The sequence below is a fragment of the Patagioenas fasciata genome, chromosome 20, assembly GCF_037038585.1.
Source record: "Patagioenas fasciata isolate bPatFas1 chromosome 20, bPatFas1.hap1, whole genome shotgun sequence".
Taxonomy (NCBI): domain Eukaryota; kingdom Metazoa; phylum Chordata; class Aves; order Columbiformes; family Columbidae; genus Patagioenas; species Patagioenas fasciata.
In genome coordinates this window covers 2655982-2681389 of record NC_092539.1, presented here as the reverse complement: position 1 = coordinate 2681389, position 25408 = coordinate 2655982, and the positions used below count along the sequence as shown (strand labels likewise).

The 25408-nt window shown below is 47.7% G+C and overlaps 1 protein-coding gene across 3 annotated transcripts in view; it reads right to left on the bottom strand.

Annotated features, from left to right (window-relative positions):
* PNPLA7 (patatin like domain 7, lysophospholipase) overlaps window positions 1-25408 on the bottom strand; it is a 129831-nt gene that overhangs the window by 31607 nt on the left and 72816 nt on the right. For all 3 annotated transcript variants that reach the window (XM_065853939.2, XM_065853940.2, XM_065853938.2), the window contains exons 23-26: window positions 18553-18616; window positions 17305-17473; window positions 16047-16229; window positions 14855-14973 (exon numbers count right to left, since the gene is read on the bottom strand). In XM_065853939.2, coding sequence (XP_065710011.2) covers window positions 14855-14973; window positions 16047-16229; window positions 17305-17473; window positions 18553-18616 — 535 coding nt within the window. The remainder of the gene's footprint in view (window positions 1-14854; window positions 14974-16046; window positions 16230-17304; window positions 17474-18552; window positions 18617-25408) is intronic.

The window sequence follows — 25408 nt, the reverse complement described above, 5'->3', positions numbered from 1 at the left end:
GACGCTGACGTTGCGCTGAGGAACAGCCCCTGCGTTATGCACCCTGCTGCCCGGGGAAAGCCTCCAGCACCGGGTTTGTTAGGACATGTTATGTGCTGTAAAGTGTTTCCTGCTCAGAGCACAATTTCAAACCGGGCAGGACTAGCTCCGGACTGGATTCTCTCCCTTTAACCTCTTCCGAAACTGGATCTCCTCATTCATGCGTTCGTGTGTCCATAAAACACAAGGGATCTGATGTGATCGCTCTGGATTTGTTTTTACTTTACAGTAAGATGCCCTTGAATAAATAACAAAAGATTATTACTGCTTCTATTGGCAAACCATCACTCCGTGTTGTGCATTGGCAATAATACGATGTTCCAGCTGAACGTGTAACAGCCACCTATCTCCAACAGATGCTTCGATTTCATAGCACTGACCTGCAAATTGAGAACAAAAGTACTTTTCTTGCTCAGGAAGGGACCTCCTATCGACTGCCAGCTTATGTTTCATTTATACACAACTACAAAGCTGATTTTTTCAGCTCCAGCATCCTGAGCAGCTTTGTGTTGAACCCATTTGTGAAAACTGAAATCCCAAGAAAACTCAGATGTGCCTGAACTCACTTAATTCCTCCACGTAGCCTCCTACAGATATCACTTCTTCCTAAATTTTTCCCCTGCTCCCTACAGCTTTAGGCCATCCTTGCCCCAGCAATGCTACTACGGGAAGCTTTTCAACAGCTCCTTGTGGCTGGTTCTCTCTTGGCCGCCTCCTCGCGGCTCCCGGTGCCCGCACACACAGGCTGTTGCCAAGGGATGCCGGTGCCGGAGCTCGGCCAGGCAGCGCGTATCCCGCTCAGCGACAGCTCACCCAGCGCCAGGGACCGCTGGGGTGGGCAGCAGCGCCGCTACGGCTACACAGGAAAAGAAAGTGCAGCCAGGAGCTACATCCCTGTTAAATTCAGAGCAGTAGTGAAGAAAAATCAACTGGGATTGTGTGATTCGTGTAATACCAGGCACAGGTTCACAGGGGCTACACAGAATCATAGAATCATTTTGGTTAGAAGAGACCCTCAGGATCGAGTCCAACCATAACCCAACTCTAGTACTACCCCATGTCCCTGAGAACCTCGTGTCCGTCTGTCCAACCCTCCAGGGCTGGTGACTCCAGCACTGCCCTGGGCAGCCTGTTCCAATGCCCCACAGCCCTTTGGGGAAGAAGAAATTGTTCCCCACATCCAACCTCAACCTCCCCTGGTGCAACTTGAGGCCGTTTCCTCTGCTCCTGGCGCTTGTTCCTGGGGAGCAGAGCCCGACCCCCCTGGCTCCAAGCTCCTTTCAGGCAGTTCAGAGATCAGAAGGTCTCCCCTCAGCTCCTGTTCTCCAGCTGAACCCCCCAGGTCCCTCAGCCGCTCCCATCACACTTGTGCTCCAGCCCCTCACCAGCTCCGTATTTGGCGAGAGGAACGCAAAGGATGATTTCTTGCGCAGTGCTGTACGTACACATTGGTGCCAGACCACTTGCGTGGAGTGAGGAAGGGACAGGTAAATCTCCAGTGACTGGGCTAACATGGAGCTGAATGTCACCTGCTCTGGGGGAGAGAAGGAGGAGGAGAGGCCACCCGGACCTGAGGAAGGACATCTTGGAGAGGGGACGCACGGCCCGTCGCTGGAGCCGCACACACAGCTGTTCTTTGCCTAAAGCCACCTGACGGTGCAGCTGGATGGAGCGTTTCCCCTGCCAGGATTAACGCCTGGCCCCACGACAGTGACTCCTCCACCAAGGACAAACCACCTAAAAGATTATTTGCTAATAATTTGCACCGCAACTCAAAGATCTGCCCAAGAAGTGCAGAGTTTATATATCAACAAAACCACTTTTCCACCGCGTATCACTCCCTAGGACAGGCCTGATTAATTAGTGCCCTTTGCAGGGAGAGCAGAAACGGCACCAACCAGCTTGAGGAAGAACTGGAAATAAGAACCACACTCCATTTTCACCCCTGGAATTGCCTGGGAACCTGCTCTGAGCCAGGCAAGTCACGGGCTGCCCCGAAGTGCCGCTTACCCAGCTTGTGCCCATAATGTGCTTTAAACCCCTCCACAAGCAGCGCTGTGCTTCACAAATTCCAAACACCATTTCTTCCTTACTACTAACAGTCAAAAATAAGTGACCGCAAAGCAGGGAGAGGGGCTGCGAGGCTGCAGACGTGCTGCCTTGAAATAACCCGGCACAGCAGGCGGGGAGCGCGGCCGTTCTGGCAGGAGGTCTCGCAGGAAAATTCCTGCTCCCAAAACAAGCCCTGGCGTTCATCCCCCGGGGAAATGGCACCGGCATGTGGCTGGAACACACGAACGGAGAGCACAACTGATAACATTAAAATCCTTCAGCGAGACGTGCATGTGTCTGCTCCGCACGTGCCCACCGGAGCACGGATTAGACCCGACGCGCGGGAAGAAGCAGACGCAGATTAAAGTGTCAGCAGGAACCCGGGCTGTCCTCTGCGCTCAGGTCAGGGGGCTGAAGAAAATACAATTAATAGAGAACCAGACACTGTGTGCCAATGTTTTCTCCACCAGCCACGCTTAGCACATCAATAGGATGTTGCCTGTCAGCGTCAGGAAGAATAAACGCGATACTGTGAGCACACAGAGAGGACACTTGATTTTCAGACCGTGACAAACCACACAGCTCCAGAGTCCACTTCAGTTTCAGAAAGGACGAGGAAAATGCAGCTCAGGTGCTCAGCTGCCCAGCACGCATCTCTAATGGACTCATCGGGATGAAGGAGAGCTCTGAACACATTAAGAGATGCTGTTTCCTTTGGTTTAAACAGGATTAAGGTCACGGCTGCTGCCGAGCTCTGCGGTGTCGCTACCCAAAGCCTCCCCGAGCAGGACACACGGCTTGCGGTACCGCCTTCCCGACACCGGTAAATGGCAAAGCAGGTAGAAAAACAGAGAAATTACCAAGCTGACTTTACTAAGCCCCACTAGAGCCTGACAAACCTGAATCAAGGCTCCCTCATAACCTTAAAATTCCTGAAGAAGCAAAACTATACAATAAAACCAGCATTTCCTTCATGTAACAGCTTTGGCTCAACGCAGTCATTAGATCACCCAGCTTACAGGGTAAGTGCAGATGGATATGTGTCTACTATTTCCATTTTAGAGATGTGCAAAAGCAGGCAACAATTCCCCCAAAGCTGCTTTGAAAGCGCTAGAAATAACCCGAAGGTGACTGAGCTTCCAGCTCAGGGAACGGGCAGCACCCCCAAAACTGAATTAATGGGATTAATTAATGACTATCAGATAGAGCTACATCTGCTACAGATCCGTCACCTGAACAACATCTCCTGTGGTGGTTGGGACCTCCTCAGAGTTATTCTGGAGGTGCTCATTGCATGGGGCAGGGGGAAGATTAGCCATTAGTTAAAGGAAGGGCTATATAGAGTGCGATCTGGAAATACGAGATAAAGAGCTGTTTCTTCTTTATATAAAAGGCAGCATTTCTTGGTATGTGTCGTTGCTAATTCCGACATCAAGTGGCACAGTCACTGACTTCGAAATCAAGCACGTCTACAAGTCATAACTGTATTATCTCCAATTTAGCGCCTTCAACCTCTTGCTGCTGCAACCATATGTACAAACATTACTTTAAGAACTAATCATACTCCTATCTCTCTAATAACATTCCTTTCCAGCTGTCCCAATCATAAAACTTCTCAGTATCATAAATTTTTCAGAATAATTACAGTGATGGAGTTGTTAGGTCGAAAGGACCGAAAGCAGAGCACTGTGGGGAGGGAAGAGGGGCTGGTGGTACCCGAGCGGCAAAATCCATCACTCCTGCTTGGGAGCCAAACTAAGTCCTGGCTCTCACTCTGAGCCAAGAAACGAATCAGTTCTCTGCAAAGAAAGAGAATTTCTTCGGAAAACAAACATATCCTCCTTCCCCCAGCCCTTGGAGATTTATTTCTCTCAGAAAATGCCATTTTGAGCACAAGGTGTAGAAGCTGCAGAAATAAGCCAAAAGCATTGCTCTTTAAAGAATTTAACTGTGATTTCACTCAACTCCTCCAATCTCCTCTTTCTCAATAGGAAAACTATTGCGCAGATAAGTTTAGACAGGAATTCCCCAACACCGCAGCAACACAAGAGCTTTACCATCTTTCTGAAAGCACAGGAACTTGCCCACAGAGCATCACGACTGCTGCATGGAGGGTGTTCCCTCCCTGCAGCTCTGTAACATCACAGAATCCCAGAATGTCGAGGGTTGGAAGGGACCTGGAAAGCTCATCCAGTGCAATCCCCCCATGGAGCAGGAACACCCAGCTGAGGTTCCACAGGAAGGTGTCCAGGCGGGTTTGAATGTCTGCAGAGAAGGAGACTCCACAACCTCCCTGGGCAGCCTGGGCCAGGCTCTGCCACCCTCACCAGGAAGAAGTTGCTTCTCATCCTTAAGTGGAACCTCCCGTGTTCCAGTTTGCACCCATTGCCCCTTGTCCTGTCACTGGTTGTCACCCAGAAGAGCCTGGCTCCATCCTCCTGACACTGCCCCTTTCCATATTGATCCCCAGGAATGAGTCCCCCCTCAGTCTCCTCTTCTCCAGCTCCAGAGCCCCAGCTCCCTCAGCCTTTCCTCACACGGGAGATGCTCCACTCCCTCCAGCATCTTGGTGGCTGCGCTGGGCTCTCTCCAGCAGTTCCCTGTCCTTCTGGAACTGAGGGGCCACAACTGGACACAATATTCCAGGTGTGGTCTCCCCAGGGCAGAGCAGAGGGGCAGGAGAACCTCTCTGACCTACTGACCACCCCCTTCTAACCCACCCCAGGTACCATTGGCTTCCTGGCCACAAGGGCCCAGTGCTGGCTCATGGTCACCCTGCTGTCCCCAGGACCCCCAGCTCCCTTTCCCCTACACTGCTCTCTAATAGGTCATTCCCCAACTTACACTGGAACCTGGGGTTGTTCCTGCCCAGATTCAAGACTCTACACTTGCCCTTGTTCTATTTCATTGAATTTTTTCCCACCCAGCTCTCCAGCCTGTCCAGGTCTCTGATGGCAGCACAGCTTCCAGTGTCAGCCGCTCCTCCCAGCTTGGTGTCACCAGCAAACTTGCTGACAGTCACTCTGTTCCCTCGTCCATGTCATTGATGAATATATTGAATAATACCAGCCCCAGTACTGACCCTTGAGGCACTGCACTAGAATCACACACACTTTTCCAGCTGTTAAAAAGAGGTGTAAAACCAGTAACTAGAGTTAAAGCACAGCTGCACCACCTCCTTGTTTAATTTCATCTGTATATCAAAGTATCGCTATGAATAAATGAGCCTGGTGAGACTGGAGATCAGGACAGGACAGTCCATATCAACCACTTGTGATCAATTTTTATGGTCTTTTAAGTCATAACTTTGCAGTAGATTGCTCCCAAGCTCCTGCTGCTTGGAGGATTTAATAGAAGCCATTAAAATCTTCAACCTCCACAGCAAATTGGAGCAAATGAGCAATTACATAGGTGCTACAGATGGGAAAAAGCAAAATCAGATCGCTAAGCATTCCGTGGGTGCCGAGCCGCATGAACGTGGCTTTTATGTGAATGTGATGACCCAACAGTTACACAACTCACCCAGCAATCAGCGTTTTGATCTAACAGCACGAGTTGTTTAAGACAACTGCTCTTTGAGACAGATTTTGACTTGATGCATAAACACGATTTCTATGGTTGAGCTCTCGGGCAACACACAAGATGGTCCGGCCCTGCAGGAACCCAAGCGAAGCCTCTTAGGAGCACTTATGCTGCAGTTTATTACCAAGCATTTGCAAACAAAGCCTGAAACCTTCAGCACGAGTTCACAGCCACGTCTCGTGAGGTTTTCTCAACAAAAGCAAATATTCAGACCTCACTGTTTCATTTTTAGGACTTAGAGTATATTGTTTGAACAAAAAAACCCCAAGGCTGACTTGGTTAAGGCTCGAATTAGGTATCCAAACATATCATCATCATCTATTCCAAGGAAGAGCCCACACTCCTTATAATTCTCCTTCAGCCTCTACGGAACAGCACCAAAAGTTAAAATGATACCTTTGATTTGGTGGTTATCTTCAAGGATAAAGAGTTTAGACACTTCTCTGTTATTTTAGCTCCTGGATATTGCCCTGAAATCAAATCTGAAAGCCACAGGGAAGCCAGGACTGTGCGGCTGACACGAGTTCAGATCTGGGGCTGGTTTATCTGCACGTGGCAGCGGATGCTCTGCCCACCACGAGCACAAATGCACAGCGCCCTGGCTGCCCCTCCAACCACAGTTTATTACAATTAATTACAAGCTCTGAAGCCTTCAGATATCAACCTGGGCTTCAAAAAGGGATCTAATAAAGAAAACCCCATCAAACAGCTTTCCTTCCTCCAAAATGCACCTACCAAGAGCAGCAAACCAACCCTGCGTGCAGGAGGGCGAAGACCCCGGGCTGCCAAAGGCAAAGGTCCCGAGGATTAACCTCAGGGCTGCCAACCTTCTGCCCTTCCAAATGTCAAAAGACAGATTTGGCCTGGTGTACAAAGAAAGGGAACCTTTGGAAGGATATTTCAAGTATTCAAGGGGTTTGTTTCATGACACAACGCAGGTTCAGCCTCTTTTGTATCCTTTTCATACTTTCACACTGCGGAAATCTTGCCTCATCCGCTGTTACTGGTCACTGCCAGAGTGCGGATGCTGGATGCTGAGATTCATGCTGCCATTTAAAAGAAAGGAATAAGCAATTTTCAAGTTTCTTTCATATTTCAGTTCCATTTCCTGGATGAGGAACGGGATCCTTTCAGCGGTGCGTACCCTTCAAGACCTGTCTTGCTAGAGAACAGAGCCCTCACACGCCATCTCAGCGTCTCGAGCGAGCAATCAAAAATGAAACATGAATTTTACGGATGCTGCCTGATTGCATTAGGGGGAGAGAGAAAGAAAAAAACAGGAATTGCAAAACATAAGTAGAAATTAGGAAATAAATGGTGCAAACTGAGCGCAGAAGGACCTCATCTGTGCCAGAGCAGCTCCGTATGGTACCAGGAAACCAAACGCATCGACCCCCACGCCAACCGATGAGGAGCTGGCATATCCTACAGACACCATTTCAGAGGCAGCTCCTCGGGAACCTGTTGGTTTCCATCAGAGCGCCGTCCTGCAGCACCTCTGCCCTCTGGGGAAGGTCCCTCAGCCCAGAACGGGCAGGGATGCTCTCAGATCTCAGCAGCCCCGCCAAAGCGTTGACCATGTCGTGGCACCATACCCAGACGACACAAATGGGGTTCCCAGCAGCCTGGCTATTCCTCAGTCACTGCACGCTGGAACAATGAGTTCATTTCACACAGAATCCCAGAATGTCAGGGGTTGAAGGGACCTGGAAAGCTCATCCAGTGCAATCCCCCCATGGAGCAGGAACACCCAGCTGAGGTTCCACAGGAAGGCGTCCAGGCGGGTTTGAATGTCTGCAGAGAAGGGGACTCCACAACCCCCCTGGGCAGCCTGGGCCAGGCTCTGCCAACCTCACCACGAAGAAGTTGCTTCTCATCCTTAAGTGGAACCTCCTGTGTTCCAGTTCGTGCCCATTACCCCTTGCTCTATCATTGATTGTCACCGAGAAGAGCCTGGCTCCATCCTCCTGACACTCCCCCTTTCCATACTGATCCCCATGAATGAGTCCCCTCTCAGTCTCCTCTTCTCCAGCTCCAGAGCCCCAGCTCCCTCAGCCTTTCCTCACACGGGAGATGCTCCACTCCCTTCAGCATCTTGGTGGCTGCGCTGGACTCTCTCCAGCAGTTCCCTGTCCTTCTGGAGCTGAGGGGCCACAACTGGACACAATATTCCAGGTGTGATCTCCCCAGGGCAGAGCAGAGGGGCAGGAGAACCTCTCTGACCTACTGACCACTCATCAGGCTGGATGTCAGGTTTCAAGCAAATTCCCCAGATACATCCAACCCACAAGACAAGAGCATAATTCCATATACATTTAGAGATAACAACACCCTCTTACAACCCCGAACAATTCCTAGTGGTAGCGGTTTGTACTGCCCTCCTATGTAAGTGCTTCAGAGCAATATATAAACGGCGACCTGCACAGGTGCCAAGACTGAGATGGGAAACGCCTCATCTTCTGAGAGAACAACACGAGTTACAAGCACTTGAGCCATTTGCTCGATGAGGAGCTGACAAGCAGCCAGGTGAAGTCCTGACTGCACAACCACGAGGCGGTTGTTGCTCTTCCAGAACCACCCCAGCCAAGGCTGCCATGAAGAACAATGGTTTTAGCAAGAATTTTGTTTCATCATTCACAAGTGTTCTATCAAATTATGGTTTTTGAACACTTCAAAGAATGAGAATCTGATTTTTACACCTTTTTCAAGCTGTCTCTTTACCATGGATTTTAAGTATTGCGAACATTGAACACTGAACGTTGTGAGTATTGATAACAAACGAAGGGGATACCCCTGCCCCATTATAAACCACTGAGAGCCACCTTAAACTTTGCCATCAGTAATCTGTTTGCAAAATGCAGCGCAGTCCTGACACTCACTGCAGGATCTGAGAATTATTTCAAAGCCAAGAGCATTCCTGTTCAATTGACAAGTAAGGACACCCCCCAGTGTGGTAGAAGCAGCTGGAAAACTCCTCTGAGAGAGGACTTGAAAGCGAAGACTGGGAAAGGAACTAAAGGGCAGATGTAAAATTAAAAAAGAGCAGGAACAAGAGTGGAATGAAAAGGATGCAAAGAAATTGGGCAATCTTAGGGCTTGGATGTGCCAGCAAAATGGAGACTTACAGACCAACGGAGACATGGCCAGGTGGAAAAAGGGTAAATAGGCCATATATCATCTAGCCAGGAATGGCAGCATGGAGAAGATGTTATTAAGCAAGTTCTCAAGATAAGCAGTACAGTTATTTTCCAGCACAAGCACATTTGGGCTCCACAGATCCCTGTCCCTCGTGCCTTGGGGTGTCCCCCCAGTGCACCCGGTCTGCGTGAAGTGTTGAACCCAGAAAGGAGCTGAAAAGCATCCACTGCGTTCCAACCTACGTGAGGAACATCAAGAGTCTGAGAAATTCCCACGGGATTTTCTTTCATCCCTCTGTAATCTCTATATTGAGCATGTTTAGGATCCCACAGGGAAAAACACAGCTCTGTGTTCTTTATGACAGTGTTTTCAGTGCCTGTCTCTGGAGGCACCGTCTGAGCTCAGGCAGCAAATTCCTTCCCTCTCCCCCACGTCTCCCCCCACATTTTTGCAGCAGAACATCATCTGTGTGCTTGTGGTCAAGATTAATAGTTTAAAAAAAGCAACTCTATTCATGTTCCCAGTTACTACCCTGTATTTGGGGCACAGTAATTGATTTTATGAGCCCATCAGCTGCACCTCTGCATCCACACACACACTCCTCCCACTGGCAGGAGTAAAAAGCCTCATATCAATAGTTATCCGTCTTAGCTGAGGAATAAGAATTAATCTTCCTTAACTGCTGGAACTGAATGCGAAGCACCTGCACCATAAAACTCCACGTAGTCTCCCCAGGAGATCCTGTTATTGCCCGAGATGGAACGTCAGGTTTTCACAACCACGCCGCTGCCATCACCGGCACCGCGGGACGGGAAGATACAGCCCGGAAAGTGCCTCGTCCGCATCCTGCGAGCAAACTCCTTCCCAAGGACAGCGCTTCGTCATTGGAACATCATTCCCTCTTCAAATTCCACCTTTTCACTCCTCAGATGTTTGAGCACACGCGTGGGTATGAGATGTCAGCTCCACCACCGCGGACCAGCCAGCCCACTGCGCCCCACGGCCTGCAAACCCCTCAAGGCCTCGGCGCCTTCACTTCCATTACACCCCACGATATTCACTAAGCTTAGACATTTTCTGTGCAGTCTGCGCTATTTTCAGGGAACAGACGTGATTCTCTCTGCTTTTGTGGACCACGGAGCAAGAAATGACAGTCCAGAAGGGATCTTGGTCACTAGAGAAGTCGCAGAGCTGCAGCTCCAGAGGTGGAGGCCAGACCCTCCTGTCTTGCTGTTCGACCTCCACCTCCAGCAAAGCAAACAGCAGCCCCCCAAAAACAAGGTTTCAATTCTAACACCCCTTCTTGCAGCACATTGCCCCAGTAAATCCAGCTGCTTCGTTACCATGTTACGCTGCGTATTTGCTTGTTCATTAATTTTGGCAGCTTGTCAACTTTTCCTTCACCAATTCAAGCAAGAAAACAGCGACTTCATTGCTTCTCCCAGACGAAAAGCTGAGAATTTCAGAGGAGGGAAAGCGGGATTTCTGCTGCCTGCGCTGCATCCTCTGGCCAAGCACAAAGATCTGCATCATGCAACGAAGAAGCGAAAATTCCTCCGAGTTAAGACGGCAAATCCAATTAAGCAGGAAGCACCAAACAATAATAGGGTAACCACAAAACACCTCCTGTCCTCGATTATCAGGAGAAAAACAATCTGTGAGTCCTCACCCGGGATGAGACCACGAGGTTTTTGTACATTTTAAGGCTCGTCTCCAAGTTAGAATAACAAATGTGACCCCAAAACATACCAGTATCTTTATTAATGATTCCTGAGCATTCTGCAAATTCAGCCTCTGCATTTCTGCCAACTCTGATACCACTTAATTGCTGAGACTGTAATTAAAGTGCCATGTTACGGACCACAGAACACCACCAGCACGCCCCTTTGCCCCACCGAGCTCTCAGTCCCAGGGGACAGCAATGTGCAAAGACACTGTAGCAGGAATATAGTATCTCACACCACAGAATATACTTGCTTTCAAGTGTTTGACATGGAAAAGCAGGTCATCAAGACCCAAATTACATTCCTTTTTAAACAAAGAGAGCAGTGAGGAAGCACTATTGAGTTTGTTGGTGTCCAAGGACTCCTTCCCCGCTATGCCAAACCTGCCTGCATCAGCATTCAGAAGAGGAACACGATCTTCTAAAGTTCTCAAAATGACTGTTTCAAGTTTTTCCTTTGCCATTTTGGGAGTTTTTCATCAATCTTCTCTAGCGTGATTGCCCAGAAACGCAGAGAGGCACAGAGACAGCTGGGAAACCTCCAGTGTGCTGCCACATTGGACCCAGAATTAAAATGCATTAGAATGTTCCTGGGTGATGCACACACTCCCACCACACTCCCACCCTCTCCTTGCGTCACCCACGTACATGGCACCACCTGAGCTGTACGTCCCTTGCTTCCTTGCAACCGCACAATGCGGTTTTGCCCAAGCTGTAAGACTTTGTCCCAGCACAGACTAAACAAAAAGTCTTTCTGGACGAAGAACAGAGCCGGGGATCAGTGTCTGCTGACAGAGAAGGTCAGCAAGTCCGATAAGCAGGTTTTTACTCAGACTTGCCTGAATGGAACTGCAGCCAAACATAATGCGACAGTAAAGCCTCCTTGGTTTATTCTTCATGTGATGAGGGGTCTTGAAGTCAAACCCTGAGGGTGCAAAGGCAAACGTGACCTCCCGAGAGCGGAACAATGATGAGATGTGCCTCTCAGACACTCTGCTAGTCTTTCCACTATTGGGCAAAGCCATTGAATTGGAAGATAAAGCCAGGCTTTAAAGAGCACAGGGACCCAAGTCAGGCTCAGCACAATTAGTGACCAGGTGGTAGATGGATCTGCGTGTTTGGTTTTCTGTAAAAGCACAGGGTGTGAGCACCCTGCACGTGGCACAGGCCTCAGGAGCACAGACAGACAGACGAGGCAACAAGCGGATCCGTCAGATACAAATATCTCCACAACAAGAAAGGCGTAACTTGCTTTTCCTATGCTGCTGCTTTTATCCTCCCTTTTCAGGGGACCAGAGCTGAAATACAGAAGAAAAGGCAGAAGGAACAAGCTGATGAAACAGGCCAGCTGCCCCAAACGAAAAGGCGTGAGACTGAGACAAACCCTGAGAGTCAGTGCTGTGGGAATAAACTACCTGACATATCAAGAGCTGAGGTGAAAGAATAAGTTGGAGGAGAAAACTAATTGGGAAAAGGAGCAAAGATGCCCTGATGCGTCTGCTCCCAGTACGAACGTGCAGCTGATTGTTGTGACTTATTACAGAGAGCACATCTAAAAAAGGCAAGCCACTTCTTTTACCAACAGCTCTTTCCTCCTCAGTAAGCATATTGCACGCACAACATGTATTCACATCATAGGCGGTACTGCAAACATCACTGCTTATCCAAACAGCCAAAGTGAAATACATTTAATGCTTTACATTTTCCTGTGTGACCATGTGGAACAGTCACATTGGACCAATATCACTCCTAGAATGACTTTCTAATCAACAGCAAAGCTCGTCACCACACTTTTGGTTAAGTCCCCTGAAACAGCACGGCCCATTTTTTCCAAAGCTCTCGGGATTCCCAGATTCTTCTGTATTCGTTATTTACCCCCCATAAATTTGAGTTGCCAAACAGCTTTGCTAAGACAACTCCAGAAAAGCAAAGAAAGGGCGGGCTGTACGTGGGATGGCTGAAGGTCACGAGGATGATTTCTGGGAGGGTTTGTGCCTGCGGGGCAGGGTTTGATGTGGCATTACTCTTGCAACCGCATTTCAAAGGTATTATTTTTCTAAACACAAGTCCGCTTTCCTTCCCTCAAACTCCACAATGTTTCTAACTGAAATTAAGTTAGCACTTAACAAAAGCAAACCACTATAATTTTAGAACTGTATCATTTCGATTGGTTTTATTTTTATGCTCCCAAGAGAAAGAAAACCTTTAGTTCCTGTGAGCCTTTTGTCATGACAAACCACAAAGATAATTACTAGGAAGCTGCTCTGGTAAAACCTCCCAAACCGAATGTCACTGGGACGCCAGACAAACATTCCCAAAATAACCGCTAAATAATTGATATTGCTGGAGTCACAGAACACAAAACCTTTAACAGTCAAAACCACCAGCGTGCTCGGGTTTTTGTGACCGGGATGATTCACGCTCCTGGAACAAGGCAGAGGCTCCTTTGTGCTGATATTATCCAAAGGCCATGCTGACTGTCAAGAGTCTGTGCAGTGACCCATCGAGATATTTTTAGCCAGGATGGACTTTATTCACAGGATGATTTTAGGTATGATACCTAGTGCATAATCCCTTGTTAGCAGAGATGAGGACCTAAGAACTTGATTTGACCTGCAAAGGCAGTTCTGAGTAACTTGATGCTTTCCCCAGAGGCTTAACTATATTCTCACTTTGAAAACAATTTAAAGAAAAATCCCAATCTTTCACCTAACCACAATTTAGATGACAATTCAACTACAGAAATACATACAAGTACCTATCACTGGAAGCGCAGTTGCTGACACATCCACACACCAGCACAGACACCCAGAAAAAGCCTTTGAGACCGTGCCATAAATAAGGTTTCAGAGAAAGAATAAATTATCATATTTATCCCTTCTGCCCTTTTGCATGGATGCAGAAATGAGCATGCTAACGGTTAATGGCACATGGTGACGTTGCTGAATGGTGCTGCGCCTCCAGAAATGCGAAAGCCAACGCAGCAGCGGTGCAGCGGTTCCGATTTGCAAAGGACAACACAAGACGGGCAAACAGGCTCAATAATCCTGCTCCTCTTACCTCTGCTCTGCAAAACCAGCAGGCGGTAGCTTGCAAGTTAAGTCATAGAACAAAAAATAAACCGTTTGGCAAAAATTACAGCAGTGTTTACAGAAGGAAGAAAGGAAGGGAATGAGCAAAATGTGCTGCCAGAAATATAGACGTGCACATATTTTAGCATGACACACTGGAGACAGAGATACCAGCTTGTAACAAAAAAAACCCACGAGTGCATTGTATCAGTTGATTAGAAACCTCCTGAGATCCCTAGATTAAGTAGAAGCTCCTTCCTCTGCTTTACTTTGTGTCTCTACAGGACCGTGCTTATCTCAGCAATGAAATGCTGCAATCATTCAGGTGAGGGAACCGTGAAAGCGAGTGGGATAAGGAACCTGTGCAGACACTCAGCAGCAAGTGACTCATGGGAACAAGCTGTCACAGCCAGCTCTGACCTCCACCATAGCGCATACCCCCCAGAGCACTGGCCCAAAGACAAAACTGTGATATTTCCATGTATTTACATAGACCATGTGCAAATTCTATGGATATTTTTTTGAGAGTGGTATTTCAAATTGCTGTTTTAAAGAAGGGCTTCAAGAACACGGTGATGAAGGCAACAAAGACAGCGCTCTCCTGAGACAAAGGGCTACTAAATTCTATGCCTGTCTCAACATAAAAATCTCAAAGTAAAAAGGGATTCCAAAGGAAAACATCAGTAATAATTTACTTCCAAAGCTCACCAGGAATTCAGAGTGAATTCTAAGCACACGGCTTTGCCCCCATGTCTGCAAAACATCTTTCTGTAAGGTAAGGCTGTCAGAAGTATATTAGTACCTGGGGTTTTGGGTGATTATAAAGAAGAGAACATTTGCCCATTAGAGGACATAATTCCTCTTGCTGCTCAAACTTTGAAAAGCTTTGGGGGGGCCTTTGAAATATTGTGGGCCATTTTCTAATATAAAAATCCGCAGGGAAAAAAATCCACAGTGTAGGCCAACAAAAGAAGGAAGAGTCACACTTAGTGCCCCAGTCGCCTCCTGGTATTAAGCCCAACTTAGGAAAGGTCTCAAGAGGGAACAAACGCTCATGTTCATGCAGAAATCCAAGCACAAATCCACGCAGCAGGTTAAGTTTGTGTAACAAAAGCAACTCCTCAGCGTCCCCTCCAAACGCTGAATTCACAGGACACCCGTTACCCTGATGAATCTGTCACAGCACAGTGGCAGTGGCACTTCAGGACCTGGTGTGACAGCACCGGTGTGCCCAGGACAAGCCACCTACCTCGCTCCTCCGCCGCCGAGCACCAGTGCAATGGCGTTGCCGGTCAGAACACGAGCCAGGCGAGAGAAGTCGGAGTGTCGGTCGGGTGGTTTCTGGCACACGCGGTCGTACATCTCTATCTGCGGAGGAGAGGTGGAAGGGACATGGGTCAGTGGTAGAGTTGGGTTACGGTTGTACTCAATGATCTTAAGGGTCTCTTCAAACCGATATGATTCTGTGATTCTATAAGGTCATTCTAAGGCAGGGTAGAGCCTGCATGACCAGCCAACACCAGACCATTAAGAAGTGGACAGCTGTGCTTCAAATGAAGAGGGATAATCAACTATCCAAAGAGTTCTAGTGATTACATGCATCTCTCTTATTTTTACAGCAGTTGGGGGAATTTCATCGTAGTACAGTGTTTTCTCTGGAGCTATTTCTCATTCTTGACAAGGATTGAAGTGACTGGGAAGCATCCCAAGTCTGCCTCTGCTTTACCTTCCGCATGGCTTTCACACGCACAGGGATCCTCCCAATGAGGAGGACTCGACCGCATGTACCCCCCTATTCATAATATCACGATATTGATATGGTCATAGCATCAATATGACCTTGAGACAGGATTTTCTGTCCTCAGCGAAGCCAAGTATGCATCCATACAGAAGATACGAGTCCCTTATCCCTATGTTTCCTACACTAAATTGAAGCCAAATAGATTTAAGAGAGCACTGTGTGACGTGCAGTTGCGTATCAGAATATCATAGAATCATGGAATAATTTTGATTGGAAGAGAGACCCTCAGGATCATCCAGTCCAACCACAAACTAACTCTGGCACTAAACCATGTTCTTAAGAGCCTCATCTAGATGTCTTTTGAACCCCTCCAGGGATGGTGACTCCAGCACTGCCCTGGGCAGCCTGTTCCAATGCCCCACAGCCCTTTGGGGAAGAAATTGTTCCCCAGATCCAACCTCAACCTTCCCTGGCACAACTTGAGGCCGTTCCCTCTTGTCCTATCACTTGCTACTTGGGAGAAGAGACCAACACCCTCCATGGTACAACCTCCTTTCAGGCAGTTGCAGACAGTGAGAAGGTGGTGGTGATGATGATACTCCCCTCATGCAGTATCATCATATCAGATTACCTTTGATAGACGGATTACAAGGAAGGTACCACAGCTCAGGGACCAGTTACCCAAGCAGGAATCTCTTACCAGCTTGGGCAGGCTTCTTTTGGAGAAGACTCTGCGCGGACAGTGCAGGTGGAGGTGACCAGAACACCAGCTGCGCATGTTGAGCCACTCCACGGTGCGGGAAGGGAGAGGCCCGTCCTCCTTGTGGAGCAGGATCAGCTGCTTCTGCGCTCGCACCGCCGTGCTCTCCAGCATCTTCTCCAGCTACAGCGCATCACACACACAAAGGGATGGGGCGTCAGGTATTTACTGCTTCCATATCGATTTAACAGAATACTGTATTTTGAAATACATATATACACACACACATGTACATCTGACCTCTTTTCCTATCTGAATCTGCAGACTGCTACACACAAAGAACCCTCAAACAAGATTGATTTAGACCACTACAGTGTTAGCTGTGGGCTCACATGGCGTAAAGAACTCTCAAACCAGACAATGATTCAAACCTGAATCCTCAATGCTTTTTACCTAAACTGCAGACCATTAAATGCACAGCACAGACACATGCTGTTCACGCAAGATGAGATTGCTTCCCAAGTCACACTTAAGCCTAAAAACGCTCAGCATGTCTTGTTCTTTCACTTCCAATCGGATCACTTTCTCCTCCTGGCATTCCTTGTTTTTATTTCTTCGTTGTTTGAGGCGGCTGATGGCGATTCGCCTCCTGCGCTTCCTGCCTCCCACACACACAAGGAGAACCAACACAAAGCGACACACGAGAACGCTGCAGATGGTACCAGTCCCGGGCTTTGCAGAGGTGAGGCCCAGCCTAAAAAACGCACTTGTGAGCTCATTCTTACATTTCTAGCTGAATTTGTGTGCCTGGCCAAACTTTAGTAATAGAATATCAAAAATAAAAATAGTAAGGGGAAAACATACTGCTTACAATCTGTAATAAAATATATTAAATTATTCATACGATACAATTGGTATCTACTTTCTCCTAGGCACACACCATGAATCCCATCCAGGCAGAAAATAATTTCTCTATCTGGAGATTCTGCAAAGAAATTCTGGACAGAAACACAAAGCTTCAAAGCAATTTGGCTTTTGATTTACCATTGGCCAAAATGACTCTTTAGAGGAGGAGAACCCAGCTGGAAATACTCCTGTATAAAACTTGCCATTTCAGAGGATCCTCATCCAATTCTTTTTCTATTTATAGGCATACATTTCTCAGGAATATTTCCTTATTAAGCCCAGGAAAACTCCTGAGTGTGGAATGAAGCGGTTTGGGCCGCGCTGCTGGCGCTGCAGGAGGACGGATCCCCACCTCGCCCACGGTGGGCTCCTGGTCGCCCAGCCCCACGATGAGGATGCAGTCGGCCTGTCGGATGCAGCGCTGGGTCCAGGGGGTCAGGGTGCTGTCGGCCTGGTACAGCACGATGCGGTGGATGTCCTCCTGCTGGCCCAGCCAGCTGGTCAGCCGGTATTCGTGGAGACTGCGGACAAGCAAAGAAAATGAAATTACAATGGTTTTATATCACAGCTCTTAACAGATCAGAGCAAAATCTTCAATGCCAAGCACAAAATCCAGAGACCTGCATCTCTCGCTTGCCCAGTCTAAGAACCTTATCTGCCCACATTTCCAGCTCATGTATTATTTCTGCATTATTTATACCACTAGCTATACACACACAGAGGAAAGAGGTGATGCCTAACTTCAATAAGGCTGCCATGGCACCCCTAAGAACAAGGAGACAAAACCCATTTGGAACAATTCAGCTTTTCAAATTTCACAAGTAAGAAATAACTATGGAAAAAAACAACCTCACTGAAACTAAATATTCTTGTTGTCTCAAACACCTTGATGAGAAACAACATATGTTAGAACACTGAGTTTTATTCTTATTCCCAAATACTGTATATTTATAAGACCAGCACAGTATCTTTCTGTATCAAAATCTTCAGTATCCAAAATAGTGTGGTCAGCAGGCCAAGGGCAGTGATCCTTCCCCCGTGCTCTGCATTGGGGAGGCCATACCTGGAGTATTGTGTTCAGTTCTGGGCCCCTCAGCTCAAGAAAGAGATTGAAGTGCTGGAGCGGGTCCAGAGAAGAGCAACAAGACTGGGGAAGGGACTTGAACACAAGCCCTATGGGGAGAGGCTGAGGGAGCTGGGCTTGTTCAGTCTGGAGCAGAGGAGGCTTAGAGCTGAGCTCAGCACTCTCTAGAACGACCTGAAGGGCAGTTCTAGCCAGGGGGGATTGGGCTCTTCCCCCAGGCAGTCAGCAATAGGACAAGGGGGCATGGGCTTCAACTCTGCCAGGGGAAATTGAGGCTGGAGATGAGAAAGCAATTCTGTGCAGAGAGAGTGGTCAGCATTGGAATGGCTGCCCAGGGAGGTGCTGGACTCACCGGCCCTGGAGTTTGTAAACTGAGATTGGCCATGGCACTTAGTGCCATGATCTGGTCAATGGGCTGGAGTTGGACCAAGGGTTGGACTGGATGATCTCTGAGGGCTTTTCTAACCCAGTCCATTCTGTGATTCTGCAGTTTTTATAAGCAATAGAGGCAGGTACCTGTCCAGAGCAGCAGAACCGAGTCGCTGTTTGATGTTGTCACTGGTGAGCAGCAAAGTAGGACCTGGAAGAACAAGAAATTTCATGTGTGAAACTGTTCAGCTCTGGACAAACCAGACTGAGAAAATGTAGCTACAACAAATGCAGTTCTGTAAATTTGCTTTGAAGATCATGAGGATCTGTGCATTGATCAGAGTTGTTGCAGAAGGAGGAGATGGCATAAAGTCTTCACAACCATTTCCACACGTGTCTACAGAGCATAATTCCCATTCTCCGCATTCCCAGAGCTCTGTTACTGCATTAGTCCCAACGTATAAGCTCTTTTATCTCATTCCTCACTGTCACAAAGAACGACAGTTTCTACTGCAGCTGCATTTTCACAAACACACCACTGAGAACTGATGTGGTACCTTTTCCAACCAGAGAAAGCCCAGGAATCTGGGTTCAAAGACAAATGCTATTTCACTGGCCTCCTGAAACACATCATTTGTTCATCCCCAGGTGAATCCTACAACTCTCTATAGTGGTACTGCCTATACTCAACATGCCAACAGGAACCTACAGCTCTACAAACCCCAAGGAGAGAGAAGCTCCCAAATCTGGGGGGCGCAGCCCTATCGACGCTGCTGAGACGGCAGACACATCTGGCAACACCATTGCATCCCACATGAACTTGGGGGCACAGAAAGCTTCTTGCAGGCGCTTTAGTTTCTTTTTCTTATTAGCAATTCTATGGCGTCAGCAGCAATACACGCCATATGTGGTGGAGGTTGCGGAAGAACTGCAGCTAAATACCAAGGAGCAAAGCAAAGAGAACTTAAGGGATTAACCGCATACCTAAAGAAGAGATTATCTGTCTCATATGGAGAGAGAAATTCACATTTACAAAACATGAAAGAGCACTCACTTTGTATGATGCTTTCATAAAGCAACCCTTCATTTTTTTGTTAATCAAAGAACTAAAGTTTTCATACAAAATAACAACAGAATTATGTGAAGTCTCTCCAGGCATAAATAAAGCAACATGGCTTAAAGTGTTTACTAAAAATCAAGGAACTAACAATGAACAATATAGTAAAAGGTTGTGATTTCACACTTGGATGCTCAAAAAGCAAAAGCCACAAGTGGAGTATCTGGAGCTGCCATCCTGACCTTCAGGGCCAGCTCGGTTCCCCAACAACGCTCGATTCCTTCCACACAGACTTCACTGTTCTAAAATACTTCAGTGTCAGACTCAAAAAAGCCTCAGAAGTCTGATTTTTCATCTTGTATTTTCAAACATCCAAATAATGTTTGCCCTTTGTTACACTGATGATGAAGGAAGAGCAAACAAAAACGGGCAAAAATATCCTGTGAGTGCAGACAAACAAGAGAAAAAGTAAAAGCTGGTGAGAAAGCACAGAAAGGAGGACGACCGATGACCTGAGAGCAGAATTTCATTTCCTAATCCTCAAATAAAGTTCATGGCAATTGGTTTCTATGAAAGCAACAACTCTGAAGTTGAGGGAATTATTTCATCAGCATTTCAAGACCTGAACTGGTTTAACCTGCCCTTCCCTCCTGCACCCGTGCTGCTCCTGCGCTGGCGCCTTCAAATCACCCAGTCCAGCCATAACCCACCCCTGGCACTGCCCCAGGTCCCTGAGAACCTCATGTCCGTCTGTCCAACCCTCCAGGGATGGTGACTCCAGCACTGCCCTGGGCAGCCTGTTCCAATGCCCCACAGCCCTTTGGGGAAGAAATTGTTCCCCAGATCCAACCTCAACCTCCCCTGGCGCAACTTGAGGCCATAAGACACGCTATGAGGACAACAAGGGAGGGAGGGCAGGTACGTTTTGAAAAAGCATTCAACAGCAGAGTGTTCATTTATGTGTTGAAGTTCTCAGCAAAATAAAAATGATATATAGACCAAATATTCTTCCAAGATCGGTGACTTCCAGAGCTTTATGACAGTGGTGGAAGTTTAGTAGGCAAAGATGAACAGCCAGGAATGTAAAATGAGCTGAGGAATACAATAAAAATGTCAAGTAAGAGAGACTAACAATGAGGAGAGAACAGCGTGATCCACCTCTGTGTGTGCCTGTCACCTCCCTGCACCCAGTTCCTTATACCCAAGAACATCAGTAAAGGAGCCTGGAGTGCCCTGTACTGGTCTGATGCGCTGGGGCACGTGTCCTAAGGAGAAACCATTAAACCCAATGACCCACGGAGCTAGAACAGCTTTTACACAGGGTGAGAGGCAGAGGGTGTAGGGCTGGTGTGCATCTTTGTGTTAGTCAAGGTGATGGCTGCTTCACCCACAGCCCCATCAAGCATCACAGGAGCCTTGGAGAGGCACGTGAGTGTAGAAATTGTGTCCACTCACAAGTGTGATGGGAGAGGCTGAGGGACCTGGGGGTTCAGATGGAGAACAGGAGCTGAGGGGAGACCTTCTGATCTCTGAACTGCCTGAAAGGAGCTTGGAGCCAGGGGGGTCGGGCTCTGCTCCCCAGGAACAAGCGCCAGGAGCAGAGGAAACGGCCTCAAGTTGCGCCAGGGGAGGGTGAGGTTGGATCTGGGAACAATTTCTTCCCCAAAGGGCTGTGGGGCATTGGAACAGGCTGCCCAGGGCAGTGCTGGAGTCACCATCCCTGGAGGGTTGGACAGATGCAGAGATGAGGTTCTCAGGGACATGAGGCAGTGCCAGGGGTGGGTTATGGTTGAACTTGATCTTGAGGGGCTTTTCCAAGCAAAATGATTCTGTGATTCTAAGATTTTTGTATTGGGAAAAGCAGCAGTTCCCTGTACGTGACTCCAACACGTGTTTAGGGGCAGTCGTGGCCATGCGGCTCAGGAGGACTCTGCCCCTCTGCACCGCAAAGCGGGACCGAGACACCCAGACCCTCCCTCATCCCCAGCACAGAACACGGTGCCGCTTCCAACCGAACCAGCTCTTGTTTGCTTCAGAAATCACAACCATCTGCTCTACACTTCCAATTTCTAGCAAGCTCCCAATTAATCCACCATTAAATAACATAACCCCCCATTAATGTGATCAAGAACACCAATATACATGTTTTCAAGTGCATAAAACAGAATGACCAGAAGTGTTGTTTAAACTGCTGAGAGCAACGAAATGATAAAAATCCTTCTCAAAGAGGTACCCCTCAAACAGCCACAGCAATGAGATGGTGAAAACCCCTTTCAAGGACATACCCCTCGAACAGCCGCAGCAATGAGATGGTGAAAACCCCTTTCAAGGACATACCCCTCGAACAGCCGCAGCAATGAGATGGTGAAAGCCCCTTTCAAGGACATACCCCTTGAACAGCCACAGCAATGAGATGGTGAAAGCCCCTTTCAAGGACATACCCCTTGAACAGCCACAGCAATGAGATGGTGAAAGCCCCTTTCAAGGACATACCCCTTGAACAGCCGCAGCAATGAGATGGTGAAAACCCCTTTCAAGGACATACCCCTCGAACAGCCGCAGCAGCAGCCGGGGTGCCCAGGGTGCTGTGTCAGTGCATCCTCAGCGCAGCTCCTCAGTTCCACACCATCACCTGGTGCCGTTCTCAATCAAACATCCCTGCAGCCCCTGCACCCCTCGGGGACCCTGCTCTTTCCACAGGATAAGACATGGGGTGAACAGCTCAAAGTTAAGAGCATAGGAAAGGTGATATGAGGTAACATTAAATATTTATCTAAGACCAACAGTGTCTCTGCGACTGCAACCAGCAGCAGATTGCTGGGAAGAGTATTAGAGCAAAGAAAACTCTATAACAGCCTCTGAGCCTCCAGCAATTTGCAGTTCATGAATTTCTCAAGCCAGAGGTGGTGACTTTTAACAGCCCCAGGGGGATTTTTCTTGCAGCCAACCGACTGGGATTCTGAATCCTGGTTTTTCTACCCGTCAGGTCAGAGAACACCGTACGGCAGCGGTGTGACCCGCAGGACCACGTAGCATCTCGACTGCTGCTCCGGAGCCATCTGTTCTTCAGTACAAAATTACAAGCCCATGAAAGAGAAGTGAGGAGGAAAAAAATGCGGGCCGATATCACAGGTCTAGTTCATTTTATCTTTGAAGAATTTAATGCTCTCAAGAAAAGATTGAGGCAGCCCTTCAGCAAGGCTTCCAAGATCAAACCCAGCCCCAGTAAAGAGACACAAGTAGCTCACAAACAACGTAAAACCCTTCCTTTCCACGTCGCACCAATTTCATAAGATGCGAAGGTGTGGGAATGCAGAGATCCAAGTTCTAAGTCTAATAAAACATGGTCAAAAAGTTGCCCAGAGAAATGAGAGGCCAAGGAGTGATCTCTGATGGTGAGAAATGGCTGCAAATCCACCTCAGTGGAAAAAACACACAAAAAGATACTGCCCGGTACAAGACGCACTGTGGAAAAAGATAGCACAGCAAACTTAATTGTCTTGATTTCATCAAAAGAGGATTTGTATTTGGCCTAATAAAGTCTACAAAATGATGTGTCAAAGAGACAGGACTGATCAATGAGTTTGATGGCCCAGTGTCAGAAGATCTCGCCCAGCAAAATATGTCAACTTGTGCCAGGGTTCAGGCACCACATCAAACACTTAACATTTCAAATCATTTTCCATGTGAAGAAGGGACATCCAGACAGAACTACGATTAAAATCTCCAGTAAATTATTAGCAGAGATATTTCAGTGAGCTTTCCAACACATTATACGTTTTCAGAAATGAAAATAAAGCTTACATTTAAAGGGCAGAAAGGAAGGAGAGAGATACATATGTTTGATTTGAATCCCTCTCTACTTCAGTCTGAAATTACACACGATCAGAGGGCTCCCACACATCAGAATTTCCAGTCAGGCGGAATCATTTAGCTGCTCGCAGTAAAAGAACAAAAAATACTTAGGCAAATACTTGTAAAAAGTCTGAACACTGCAGAAGAGCTTTTTGAGAAGAGATGCTCTGAGCCCTATCAGGATTAAAGGGAAAACAATAGTACTAATAAAAAGAGACACCACGAGAATTGACCACAATTCATCAGCACAGTTATCCTACCCTGGAACTTTGCACGGCAGTAAAACCTGGAAAGTGGAAAATTCTGTCGCTGCTTTTTGGAAGTTTTGTGTTCTCCATCCTCCTTCTTTACAGCTTCAAAGACCAGGATTCGAAGCAAGAGCTTTCACACTGACGCACAGAAGAAAAGGGAGCGAGGGAGCAGCGCCGCAGCCCCTGGTTCACCGCAGGACGTTCCTGCTCCGGCCCCTGGGCTCAGGTCATGTTGTGCACTTCCACCCATGTTGAGATGAAGGCAGATGCATGTTGAATTATCACCACCGAGCAACTGCTTCACCGTCCAGCTTTTAACAGAATAAATGCCACGGAAACATGAACATCCCTCAGGATTGAACTGGGACACACTCGCACTGCCTGGAAACAATATCTGAATTATCAGAACACTGAATCTCAATCTCTAAATAAACAACATCAACACCAGCGCCCTCCATCTCCTTCCTGTGTTTTAAGCGCACGGGCCAGACGTGTCCGTCAAAGAGACCCTAAAAGTTGACCTAAAGAAAATGGGAAGAGCAACTCCAAAGTGTGAGGAAATATTTAACATTCCAACTTGTTTTCACATGGACCAAAAGATAGACCACGTTCCAGTACAAAGCCTCTTGTCACCAACAACTGCGACCACTCTAGAACGAACCAGTCCATCGCATGCTGAACCAACATCATTAGGCAAGAAACCAGTTTCTGGCATAGCGCTATTTGTAGTTTTGCTTTCTCTTAGAGACTGCAAATAATAAGATGTAGACATTAACCCCTCGTGAATACATTTAACTTTCCATTTAGCTATAGCTTTATTCAGCACGACTGTAGATAAGGGGAGCAGCAACCAACCACTGGAGCTTAAAGAACATTGTTAAAATAAGTACCAAGGCCTCATATTCGTTCTAAAACTGTTTGTTCTATTTTCAGGGAATACTGTTTAATTTAATTGCCTTGATTTTCTTTTTTGGGGGGTTGGACACATATTGGTTGGATGAAGCAAAAACAAATACATAATTAAATCCGCACAGCAGAATCAAGCAACCAGGCCAATCAGTCCTGTCTCATTACAGGTGTGGCAGGATGCAAACCCCCCTCTCTCCCCCTCCCTCCTTCATCATGGAAGGAGCAGGCACATCTCCCTCTCTCTCTGCTGTTTGAGGCTGACAGCTGCTTTTGTTTGGCCCCAGAGCCCCCTGGCCAGGGCCCTTAGGAGAAGGGAGTGCCCAGGGAGCCGCTGGGCGCCCGCAGCCAGTGTGGGGTGTGTTTGGAGGCTTCAGGGGCACCCACAGCCAGGATGGGGGTGCAGAGAAGCTTCTGGAATGCCTACAGTCAGATCTGATCAGGCTATAAAAACGGGACTCTCGTCGAGACTCCGTGCATTGTCACAGGTCTCTTGGAGCACAGCGAGACGGTGCCGCCGAGAGCCACCCCGCGATGGAGACTCCGCTTGCCTTGCTACCACGGGTGTGAGGAAAATTTCTCCTCGCAGGATTGCGAGTGTATTTATACTTTCCGTGCACATTTGCATGTGTACTTTCCATGCTCAATACGAGCACTTGTATAAACTAACCCTCGCAGAATTGCGAGTGTATTTTCCTCCCATGCTTCCACATAAGTACGTGTAATATTCCGTGCACATTTGCACGTGTATTTCTCCTCGCAGGATTGCAAGTGTATTATAAATTTACCCTCGCAGAATCGCGAGTGTACACTTTTGTGCTCAATACGAGTACGTGTATCCCTTTAAAATAACCCCACACCGTGTTCAGGCAAGTGTGGACTCTTCCCGGACTCAGAGACGGCTCCAGCATTGTTTTGGGTGAAGCCACGTGCA